We start from the raw sequence: 11,679 nt of genomic DNA, 5'->3' as shown, positions 1-11,679 counted from the left end.
AACAAAAAAGAATACAGGATGGGTATAGTAATACATGTCTACAACCCCAGCTCTGCAAAAGCTAAGGCAAATTATCAGTTCTAGGCCAGCCTGGACAACATAGTGAGCTCCACATGTCTCAAAATTCCTAAAAGTAAAACAGGAAGGTGGTTCAGTGGGTAAAAGGGATTGTCATGTAAGAATGGGGACCTAAAGTTAAAGTCTCAGAATCTACAAGCAAGTTGATTAATGCCTCTGTAATCACAGTACTCCTGCCTGGGGGATGGGAGGTGGAGACAGAATCCCTGCAAGTTTAGAGCCCAGCTAGTCTGGTTTATACGGTGAGAAAATAATAGAGACCCTGTCTTTAGCAAGCTGGGAGGCCAGCAGTGGGGGTGCATACCTTCAATTCCAGCACCCAGGAGGCCAAAGCAGGTGGGTCTCTGTGAGTTCCAGGACTTCCAGGGTTACATCACAAGACCCTGGCTCAAACAGAAGCTAGATAAATTCAAGGGTCAGCACCTGAGGGTAGTGTCCTCGGACCTACGCAAACACTGTGGCACATCAGTGAACACACATCCAACACATAAAACAGTTCAAAAGGAAACTAAAATTTAGGGTTGCTGATATAGCATTATAATAAATGAAGTGCAAGCCAGGCCCAGGGTTCAAGTTTGAGAAACTTCAAGAAAAAGAACAAAGAAGGTTGCCAGGCATTGGTGGCACATACCTTTAATCCCAGCACTCAGAAGGCAAAGGCAGGTGGATCTCTGTGAGTTTGAGGCCAGCCTGGGCTACAAAGCTACACAGAGAAACCCTGTCGCAAAAAAAAAAAAAAAAAAAAGACAAGGTTCATTTGTTTTTCTAGGCAATTTGTATAATTGAATCCCACTGTGTGAGTCCCACTATGTGAATCCCACCATGTGCATTTCCAATCTCAATAAATATCTACCTAATCTTTCACAGGTGCATAATGAGGCTAACCCTTTGAATCAGGAGTCTGGGGAGCAGAGGGGGTTAGAACTCAGATGAAAAAGTGCCTGGAGTGTCTGAGGCCCTGGGTCAGTCCCCAGAAGAAACAAATCCTCAGCCCTCAGCTATAGCACGCAAGCCTTAGGCTCCAAGGGATTGTAACACTTCAGTAGCACCCCACTTCCTGGCTCCTCAGACCGGCTGAGGCCTGTGTGTAAGCGATTGGCCAGGCTCCTGGCTCCAGGAATGCTGCAGTGCCTTTAATAGCGTCTGAACAGTCCTTCTATGGGCAACAGGCAGTTGCCTGGGTACCTGCATGTTTTCGTCCTTAGAATCTTGTGTTTACCGTGCAGACCCTGAAATTTAGGCCAGATGCATTCTCAGGAAAAGGAGGTGAGGTTCCTGAGTGGAAGAGAAAGCCTGAAATTCAGGTTTCAGAAATGGAGTGAAGCAAAATGTCTCCTGCCAAAGCGATGTCAAAGGAGCAGCTCAGGGATGAGCGGACTGACTCCAGGGTGCTTGGCCTCCCCAAGCCTGAGATGTTTTCAGAAAGGACGTGGCGACAGTTAATCAGCAAACACCGATGTTTCTTTCTCCACCCTCCCCTGAAACTAAGCAAAGCAAAACTCACATATGTCTTCTAAGCGTAGGCTCCCTTTCCTAGAGATGCGTTTACAGACACACACACACAGCCCCCATCGCATCGCCTCTCAGAGAACCGTGACTGCTGAATGGCTCCATCCGCAGCTGTTTGAGGCGCTCCCCCGACGGACAGTGAGCCCTTGGGACACCCGGAGCGCTGGGAGCCTGGGCCTTCCTTCCCCAGCAGGGCCTGCTCCTACCCCGTGGATAGCCTGAAGGAACCTGACTGGGAAAGTAAAACTACTACTTCTATGCTGACTAAACTTGACTGCTGATGCGCTTTGAACTCAGGCGTGATCACAGTGGCGCGGGTTTCTCTTAAACGAGCCAAAAATAAACAAAAAAAAAACCGAAACACTTACACTTGTTCATGCTTAGGTTCATACTTTTGAAATCTGACGAAGTTAAGTAGCTACCCCCGGGGCCAATAGGAACTAAAACAAGGTCATCACACCCAGATGTCCTGAGGTTCCCAGGGGCGCAATAGGAAATCTGGAACCAAAGGAGCTCGAGCGCCGAGCTCGCCTCTCCGGGCCTCGCTGTGCAAACCGCTGGGCTGGAGAGTGGTCGGCGCACCTAGGAGCTCACCCTTGTCACCCGCCATTCCCAGCCGAGCGTCAGCGGAGGCGGTTGGAAGCCCCGGAAGGGCGGAAAGGGAGCGGGCGAAGGCGGTGGAGACTCCAGCGGCCACACCGGGGACAAAGGGTTAAGTGGGCGTGGCCCGGGCCGCTCCGCCCCTGCAGGCCCCGCCCACGGAGGCCGCGGCTGGCGTGCGTATTTATAGAGGCGGTGCCCGGCGCGCCGGGGCGTCCCTGTGCCCGCTGTCCCGCGTCATGGAGCGGCCGGCGCCCTTGGCCGTGCTGCCCTTCTCCGATCCCGCTCACGCCCTGAGCCTGCTGCGCGGCTTGAGCCAGCTGCGCGCCGAGCGCAAGTTCCTGGATGTGACCCTGGAGGCGGCGGGCGGCCGCGACTTCCCCGCGCACCGCGCCGTGCTAGCGGCCGCCAGCCCTTACTTCCGCGCCATGTTCGCGGGCCAGCTGCGCGAGAGCCGCGCCGAGCGCGTGCGCCTGCACGGGGTGCCGCCCGACATGCTGCAGCTGCTCCTGGACTTCAGCTACACCGGCCGGGTGGCCGTGAGCGGCGACAACGCCGAGCCGCTGCTGCGCGCCGCCGACCTGCTGCAGTTCCCCGCCGTGAAGGAGGCGTGCGGCGCCTTCCTGCAGCAGCAGCTCGACCTGGCCAACTGCCTGGACATGCAGGACTTCGCCGAGGCCTTCAGCTGCTCGGGGCTGGCCAGCGCGGCACAGCGCTTCATCCTGCGCCACGTGGGCGAGCTGGGCGCCGAGCAGCTGGAGCGGCTGCCGCTGGCCCGCCTGCTGCGCTACCTGCGAGACGACGGGCTGTGCGTGCCCAAGGAGGAGGCGGCCTACCAGCTGGCGCTGCGCTGGGTGCGCGCAGACCCGCCGCGCCGCGCCGCGCACTGGCCGCAGCTGCTGGAGGCCGTGCGCCTCCCCTTCGTGCGCCGCTTCTACCTGCTGGCACACGTGGAGGCCGAGCCTCTGGTGGCGCGCTGCCCGCCTTGCCTGCGCCTGCTGCGAGAGGCCCGCGACTTCCAGGCGGCGCGCTACGACCGGCACGACCGCGGGCCCTGCCCCCGCATGCGTCCGCGCCCGTCCACCGGCCTAGCCGAGATCCTGGTGCTGGTGGGAGGTTGCGACCAGGACTGCGACGAGTTGGTCACGGTCGACTGCTACAATCCTCAGACGGGCCAGTGGCGCTACCTGGCCGAGTTCCCTGACCACTTAGGCGGGGGCTACAGTATCGTGGCACTGGGCAACGACATCTACGTAACGGGTGAGTAAGCCGGGGGCTTTTCAAGAGAGAGATTCACTCGGGACCTGGACTCCTAGGGCCCGACCTAGCCCTTGGCAGGGACTGCGTTACTTTTCCCATTTGCTTTCAAGCTAGAAGAGCCCCCTGTGCGAGCAGAGACTTAGCTGCTCTGTGGGTCTGCGTGCCCTACGTGGTACAGCCTGCCTTGCTTAGCCAACTCCTTGCCCCGGAGGTGCCTCCCCCTTTTGGGTTGGAAGAGACCCGGCATTGACCTGGCACAATGGGTGCTTTCTTTTAATCCCCAAGGAATGCGGGACAGGCTACAGGCTGGCGCCTGGTGAGGCATCTCTCCCTCCCCAAAGCGGGGACATTTCTCCCTCCCTGCTAAGCCACAGGGGCCTCCTGACTCACTGGCTTTGTCACCAGTGACAAGGTTTCTTAGAACCCCTTACCTAGGCGGTGCACTGTGGATCACATGGTGTTGAGGCTGCCCTAGTCTACGACTGTAAACATGGTCACATGTTGAGAGATTTTCTTCCAGTTACTTGGCTAAAACCCCAATACACTGCCGAGTCACGGTAGGCGGGCCCCAGCCTGCCCCGTGCAGGGCTTCTCCCACGTTTTTCACTAAGGATATATCCCCGATCAAACAGAAGGGAGGCTGGCCACCTCCTCCTTCGGGCCCACAGGGGTGGCCTCTGGAACTGCTCCTATATAAGGAAAGACCCCTGGGGCCTCTGTCCCTTATCAATTGGCAGGCTGGCAGGCTGGAGGCTGGGCTGTCTTGAGGGGGGGGGTGTGCTTCACATTCCAGAGAGCCCATGATGGTGGGTCTAAGTAGAAGATGGGACACATCCTGTTTCGGGACAGGCTCAACTCTGGCCCCTGAATCCAGCCCTTTGTCAGGCCTGTCAGAATCTAGCCCTCTTTAACAGCCCGACGCTGGGCGTGTAGCGTTTGGGCCTCCGCCCTTGCCACCCTGCCCCCCATCTCCTCTGAAGTCTGGCTGTTGGTTTTCAGCAGAGAACGCCTTCCCCAACTGGCCAGACTTGCCCTTGAGTAAGTGTCCCGAAGCTGAATCGGGAATCGGGTTTAGGCAGGTGGCTGTGACATTCCCTGCAGCTGCTGGTGGGGGATTTTCCTGTGGTGCCAGGAAGCTGCCTGTAAAAGGTGCCTCAGACTCTTCCCTCAAAAGCTCTGGGCTGAGGGACAGAAAGAATGTCTGCCCTGTTCAGAGCACCATCCAGAAAGCCAGGGGGCACAGCCCCCAGGATTCCTGGAGTCTCCTCACACTGTGAGCGTTCCATAGCCGTAAACCTACTTTACACTATTATTGTTATTTTTTAGACTTTTGTTGACACATACACACACACACACACAAAATCGGTGTCCGTCATGCTGTGTAGCTTGATTAGAGTTTGAAGTGAAACATGCCTTCCACTAAAATCCAGAACCACAGAGGTGTGTGACACTGTGGATTGCTGTGTTAGGTCTCTTGGGTGCCAGTGTGGGTTTCTTCCCATCTTGTTCTGACACAGTCTTGGTTTGAAAGTGTCCAGGAAGTCTAGAGTTTGGTGGCCAAATCCCATGTGTCAACCCAGAAGAGCTGTTCAGACCCAAGAGTGGACGGGCTGAATTAGTTAAGTGTGGTGGTGTTGGATGGGAAAATCTAGGGCTGTGTGGAAGAGGGTAGTTTTGTTTTTTATTATTTTATTTTTTGGTTTTTTGAGGCAGGGTTTCTCTGTGTATCCCTGGCCATCCTGGATGAGGCTGGCTGGGACCTCAAAGATTCACCTACTTCCCGAGTGCTTGGATTAAAGGTGTGCAGTGCCAGCACCCAGCTTTATTTTATTTTTTAATGTGTAAGTGTTTTGCCTGTATGTAGTCTGTACCATGTACATACCGGGTGCCCACAGAAGCCAGAAGGCATCAATCAGATCCCTCAGGACTGGTGTCATGGATGGTTATGAGCTGCCATGTGGGTGCTGAGACTTGAACCCAGGTCCTCTGAAAGAGCAGCCAGTGCTCTCTGCCCTTGTTGTGTTTCTTGGGAACAGATGGGGTCTCATGTAGCCTAGAGCTGGGATTACAGATGGATGTGTTGCTCTCTGGAGAGCAAACCCGGGTTCGTGTGTGCTATAGGAAGCACTCCACCCGCTTAACTGTGTCCCCAATTTCGGACAGTTGAGAGAGGCGTCTTTTGGCCTTGATTTGACAGCAATTAGTAGGCCCGTGCCCTGCCTCCACTGACAGTGACATTTTGGCAAGGCCAGAAGAAGACAAGTGTATTTTGGGTGAAGGGAGTGAGGCTAATTCCCCTGTAGGGAGAGGCCCCACCCGGAAGCCCCGGAAGGCACAGGTGGGTGATTCACTTCACGTGGGCTGACCATCTGCCCTTTGTGTGCCCTGCCAGGCGGGTCTGATGGCTCCCGGCTCTATGACTGTGTGTGGAGATACAACTCAAGTGTGAACGAGTGGACGGAGGTGGCTCCCATGCTCAAGGCACGAGAGTACCACAGCTCTTCTGTGCTGGACGGGCTCCTGTACGTGGTGGCATCCGACAGCACAGAGCGCTATGACCATGCCAGCGACTCCTGGGAGGCCCTGCAGCCCATGGCCTACCCCATGGACAACTGCTCTACCACTGCCTGCCGAGGCCGGCTCTACGCCATTGGCTCCCTGGCAGGCAAGGAGACCATGGTGATACAATGCTATGACCCGGATGCTGACCTATGGTCACTGGTGGACTGTGGCCAGCTCCCACCTTGGTCCTTTGCACCCAAGACTGTGACCCTGAATGGACTCATGTACTTCGTCAGGTGAGTTCCTGGAAGCACTGTTTTTGGCTCAGCATCCCTGTGTTTCATAGATGAGGAAAGAAGGCCCAAGCTGAGATCGGAGGCTAGGGCTTGTCCCACCCCTTGGACCATTTCTGTGGGCTTCTAGGTTTTCTTAATCAAGCTACCTCAAAGATAGTGGAGTCTTGGCAGTGCCTAGCTAAGCAGCCAGCAGGTCACCATACACCCGCCAGCCACATGTGCAGCGCAGCGTGTGTTTGTCTGAATGAGACAGATGGATGCCTCAGCTCTACCTTAGCCCCATCCATTGGTTTTAATGACCTGTTTGGTCACAGTCAAATGTGCCTTGACTGACTGGCTACTGAACATTTGGGAGGGTAACTGGATTCCCTTTCTACTTGTGTGTGCCTGTGCATGCCTGATCGCCTGTGTGTATATCCACTGCTCCCCTCCCAGGTCTGGGGTCGGCCTGAAGCTGTGAGGCTGGGAGGGAAGGAGGGAGGGAATGGGTGAATGACAGTCCCCTCTGTCTCCTTTTGGTCCTGGACTTTGATCTGGGAGCCCAAAGGTGTATGCCCTGGGCCTGTATTTTCCCTGGCTGAGGAGCACTGAACTTTGCCTGCTCTGCCCCCAAAATAGATCACCACTCGTTCTTCAGGGTGAGCTCTGAGGAGTCTAAAGGAAACACAAGTGATATCGTCATCTAAGAAGCTGAGGGGCCTGGTGTCTTTAAATGCCAGGACCTGGAGGTCTGCTCGAGAACGCCCTGGAATCTTCATCAGCCTGGGTCCTGTTATAAAACTGCCTGGCACTTCCCTAGTTCTGCCACCTCCTGTGTTGCCTTCAAGAAGTGGGAGGGGCTGGCTATAAATACAACTCTGAAGAGTGCCAGGTCTTTGCTTCAGCCCCTGTGTAGTGGCTGCTGGCTGCCCAGCACCTTTGAGAATACCGTCCCTGTCGTGAGGTCCTAGGGCAGGATCCTGACACCTGTTGGCTCCTTCTGGACAGTACTCAGTTTTGATTGCTGGCTCTCCAAGGGAACATGGGAGGGGTTTGTCCAGCCAGTGGTTTGGTTATGTACCATCCACACAGGAAGCCACTTCAGCCCCACCTGAACGCCTGGATATTCATGACCAATAAAAGGGGTCGTTGTCCTAGGCCGCCTTCTGTGCAATGGCTCCAGTCTGTTTCTGGAAAAGGCCAAGGTGTTGACTGTGGCTGGGAGGTAGCATCCTTGAAAAGAGGAGACAGGGAGCCCTGTCCAGCCCAGCCCCTTCCAGCTGTGGCTCTTTGGTTTCTGCTGCAAAGAAGGCAGAAAGTATCGGGATACATAACCCAGTGGGTTCAAAGCCAGTCTGGGCTACCAACCAAGACCTCGACTCAAATAATATACATACAGGTCCCCCGCAAGAGTCAGCAGCTCCGAGGAGTCTGGCCCTTCACACGCAGGTTGCTGCTGCCCTTGTCTGACTGGCTGTCTTCTGTTGCTTCCGCAGGGATGACTCTGCCGAGGTGGACGTATACAACCCCACAAAGAATGAATGGGACAAGATCCCATCTATGAATCAGGTAAATCTGCAGGCGTGCCAGCGTTTGTAAGTGCAGCCTTCAACTGAACTGTCATTAAGATAGTGTTTGGGAGACAGTCATGGTGGGCGGGGCCTGCATTTAGTCCTCTCCAGGTGTTCTCTCGGTTAATGGAAGCTGGTGTTACCCTCACTACATCTGAAACTGCCGGTACCAGATGTTAAATAGGATCTCAAGACTAGGCTAGTGGTCACTGCAGCCCTACGAAGAGCAGAAGGGGTGAGGACTAGAGAGAGGTAGCACGTTAGAGGCCCCGGGGCTGGTGTGTGTGTGTGAGAGAGACTAGAGGGAATGGGCTCAGACAGGCCCCTGGGAACTCCCCACCCCAGCTACCTCTCGAGGAATTGACCTTGGGAATACATTTACTGGACACGTACCGTGTGCCATGAACAGGGGCATCTCCGCTGCTGGTGTCGTCTGGTCAGGGTCTCCTATCTCTGCTTCCTGAGAGGAAGTGATGACTTTTGAAGTCTCTGTAGCATCTGACCTGGTTCAGTTCCCAGCTGTCACTGATGGCTGCCTCAGCACACTTTCTCCTATCCATAAGATGGAAAGAACAGATAAGCCTGCCCTAGAGACCATATAGGGAGCACCATTTTCCTAGTTGAGGAACAGAAGACCTTGGCTTATTCTGTCTACATTCCCTAGAAACTAGCTGGCTGAGGATGGTTCTCGGTGCTATGGTTATGATGTGCTGAGCCGTTCCCTGGAAGTCACTAGAGCAATTAGGGAGGAAGGTGTGCCCTGCCACAGTTGCCTGCCTCTCACTCCTCCGCCTTGACCTGCAGGTACATGTTGGGGGCAGCCTGGCCGTCCTGGGAGGCAAGCTTTATGTCTCTGGGGGATATGACAATACATTTGAACTCTCCGACGTGGTGGAGGCATATGACCCAGAGACCCGGGCATGGAGTGTGGTGGGACGGCTTCCAGAGCCCACTTTCTGGCACGGCAGTGTGAGCATCTTCCGCCAGTTCATGCCACAGACACCATCAGGGGGCCGTGGCTTTGAGCTGAACAGTGGCAGTGACGACATGGATGCAGGCCGCCTCAGGCCGCCACAGAACCCTGACGAGCTGCACTAGCCCAGGCCTGGCCCAAGAGAGGGCCCTGGTGCAAGGGGCCTGGCACCTGCAGAGGACTGGCTTCTCCTTTTTGCACAGGATGGGTCACCAAGCACAGCAGTGGCTCATTAGGTGCTGAGAGAGCCCCTAGATGCTTCACGTGAGGGTTTCTGTACTTTCGGAGCCTATGTCACAGCCTCTAGGGACAAAGCTGGTGGTGACCTGTATGGTCAAGAACCAGTGACTTCCCCACCGTTCTGTATCTCCGCCTTCCGGAAGTTACCTCCAGCTTGTAGCATCCAACTCACCATGCAGTGTGCCTTTCCTTGCTGCCCCCTCCTGGGCCTGCTTGATCCCAGAGCAGAAGGCAAGGGTCCCTGTGACAGGAAGTGGAACACTGGGGACCCAGGAAGACAAAGGCACTAAACTCCTCATCTAGGACGAAGGTTCGCTGTAGCTAATGCTGCTCCAGGGGGTGTCAGCTCACCTAGCTTTGCACGTCTGTTGGGGTCTCACCCCACGGGGTAGACTTTCAAGTACTGAGTTGGCAGATTAAGCCACACTGTGAGCTTGAAAGGTTTTGTTTCCAGAGTACATGCTCTCACCTGGCCAGGAGGCTCTCCCTGGCTTTCCCTGGGGCTCTGTCTCAAACCTGCAGAGGCAAGGCTGGGGGACATGACAAAGCTAGGATCACTGTGCCTCCTCAGGAATCTCACTGACACTAGGCTAAATGGACAGATGCTGGGCCTGGGAGTGAAGATTCCTGCTTCTAGAAGCAGCCAGTGGAGTGGCCCAGCAATTGGGTCTAGCTTTGAAATGCTTTCAGTTTCAACTCAAAAAGAAACGAGTTGGGAGAAGTAAGAGATAAGTGGCTCTGTCTGACTTGAACATTGTTGCTAGAAATTTCCACCATTGTATGGAAAGCTTAGGATTCCTAGGAGCTCAGGCCCAGGTGTGGAGGACCAGGACACCTGAGCTACATGTGGCTCAGGGAACCCCTGAGTTTCTTCCTGACTTTGGTTTCATGGGTCTTGGGTGCTGAGACCAATCAAGGCACCCAGTGGCCTCTCTGCTGGGGTTTGTCATCGTGCCTCTTTCTGGGGAAGAGGATGTTAGGACTCTTACGTTAGAGACAAAGCCAAGGTTCAGGGTACTTTGGTGAACTTGGCGGGTGGGCGGGGCTTTAGGAGTCGAGCCTGACCCATCACACACACACTCTTCTTGACCAGGTGGCAGTCGGGTGCTGCCTTAATATCCCAAGTCCCTACCTACTTTCTGTTTGGTGCCGTGCACGGCAGATGCCATCCTGCTGGGTTTGAAATCCATGTTCTAAAGTGCTATTCTGGGCACCTGACCCTGGGGAGAGGACTGAGTGCGTACCGGCAGTGCTGCCCCAGCGTGGGCCCACTGGTGTCCTAGGCTCCTGTGGGGTGTGCGGCTGTAGTTGGTTTTGTTCCCAGGTGTTGTCAGCCCAGTCCTCTAGTGCCTTTCCTCAGTGAGCCTTAAAGAGTTGCCGCCCAGCGGCGTTGGTACTCTGTGGCGTGCCTTGGCAGGGCAGGGTCCTGTGCATGCATCAGACCTCAGTGCTGCCGCAAGTGTGCTGTTGGGTCCACGTGTGGACTTGCCACCAGTGTCAGATCCTCTTGGGGACAGGCTAGGAGGCTTCCCAGAGGAAGTGCTGTGTCTGCACTCTCCTATGCATTATAATGCATGCTTGCACAGGGCGCCTCTGTCCACCTGTGCTCCCTAGCTACTCAGGTTTCCACATCACGACCCATGTTTGGATAGTGCACAGTAGGCACTCACTGTGGACCCACTGGGAGTCCAGGACAGTCCCTGCCTCAGCTTCACCTCTGCCACGGGCTCTGGGTTGCAACCCCACCGCTTGACACGTCTGCACTAACAGGGATTAAAGTTGGGCTACATAGGTATGGGATTGTCCCTGTCACATGTAAAAAGCTTCTATATGTCAGGATAAAATTAAGTTATGAGAAGTTCTGTGCCTGGTATCTGATGCTGACCTATAAGGGATTTCTTGTATTTATGACATCAGAGACTTATTAATGAAGGTCACCTTCCTTAGGTGACCAGCACTCAGACACACCAGTGGCTGGGGCAGATTTGTATATTTATTTTTTTGTCTACTCTATAGGCGTCTATGTCCAGCATTCTAAGGTTTTAGGATGCTCCCCTACTTTTTGAAATAAAATATTTCCTATATGCTGGGTGTCATGGCCTTCATCTTCTTTTGTTTTTCCAGAGTCTCACTATGTAGCTCTGGCTGTCCTGGAACTCACTCTGTAGACCAGGCTGGCCTCAAACTCACAGAGATCTCCTGCCTCTGCCTCCTAAGCGCCGGGATTAGAGGTGAAAGCCCACACCTCCCAGCTGGCCTTCATCTTCTTGCTTCACTCTGCCTTCTGGGAATCTGCAGAGGCCAGAACAGGTGTTGGGGGTAAGATCTGGACGGCAGAGTGAATGCTGGCCAGCAGGCGTGGGAGGTAGGTTGGGGAGTCCAGCATCACAGAGCCTTTCGGGCCCTTTCTCACCTCAGATGGTGAAATACACACCTGGTGTGCAGAGGGCGGATGGCTTCTGCCCACAGTGAGATGGACCTTGACCTGGGAGGGTCAGTGGTTCTTAACCTGTGGGTTGTGACTCCCAAAGGCCATCAGAGACCTGATATTTGCAATATAATTTGTAACAGTAGCAAAATTACGGTTATGAAGTAGCAGTAAAAGTGATTTTGTGGTTTGGAGTCACCTCATCATGAGGAACTGTATTAAAGGGTCGCAGCATTAGGAAGG

General features: G+C 54.7%; 1 protein-coding gene across 1 annotated transcript; it reads left to right on the top strand.

Moving 5' to 3' along the window:
* Positions 1 to 2,382: 2,382 nt before the first annotated feature.
* On the top strand, positions 2,383 to 11,093 carry Klhl21 (kelch like family member 21). Its single transcript, XM_027398348.2, has 4 exons — positions 2,383 to 3,447; positions 5,840 to 6,245; positions 7,721 to 7,793; positions 8,600 to 11,093. The coding sequence occupies exons 1-4, from the start codon at positions 2,427 to 2,429 to the stop codon at positions 8,891 to 8,893; spliced, it is 1,794 nt and encodes a 597-aa protein (XP_027254149.1). The 5' UTR covers positions 2,383 to 2,426; the 3' UTR covers positions 8,894 to 11,093.
* The last annotated feature ends 586 nt before the right edge of the window (positions 11,094 to 11,679 follow it).

This window comes from Cricetulus griseus, chromosome 2 (genome assembly GCF_003668045.3).
Source record: "Cricetulus griseus strain 17A/GY chromosome 2, alternate assembly CriGri-PICRH-1.0, whole genome shotgun sequence".
Classification (NCBI taxonomy): domain Eukaryota; kingdom Metazoa; phylum Chordata; class Mammalia; order Rodentia; family Cricetidae; genus Cricetulus; species Cricetulus griseus.
This window is presented reverse-complemented; position numbering and strand designations above follow the sequence as displayed.

What these genes read in the sequence shown, in the direction of transcription:
- Klhl21 (XM_027398348.2), top strand. Translation starts at nt 2,427, where the DNA reads ATGGAGCGGCCGGCGCCCTTGGCCGTGCTGCCCTTCTCCGATCCCGCT. An exon ending in CAACGACATCTACGTAACGG is followed by an intron (nt 3,448 to 5,839) that starts GTGAGTAAGCCG and finishes GTGCCCTGCCAG; the next exon opens with GCGGGTCTGATGGCTCCCGG. An exon ending in AGATCCCATCTATGAATCAG is followed by an intron (nt 7,794 to 8,599) that starts GTAAATCTGCAG and finishes CTTGACCTGCAG; the next exon opens with GTACATGTTGGGGGCAGCCT.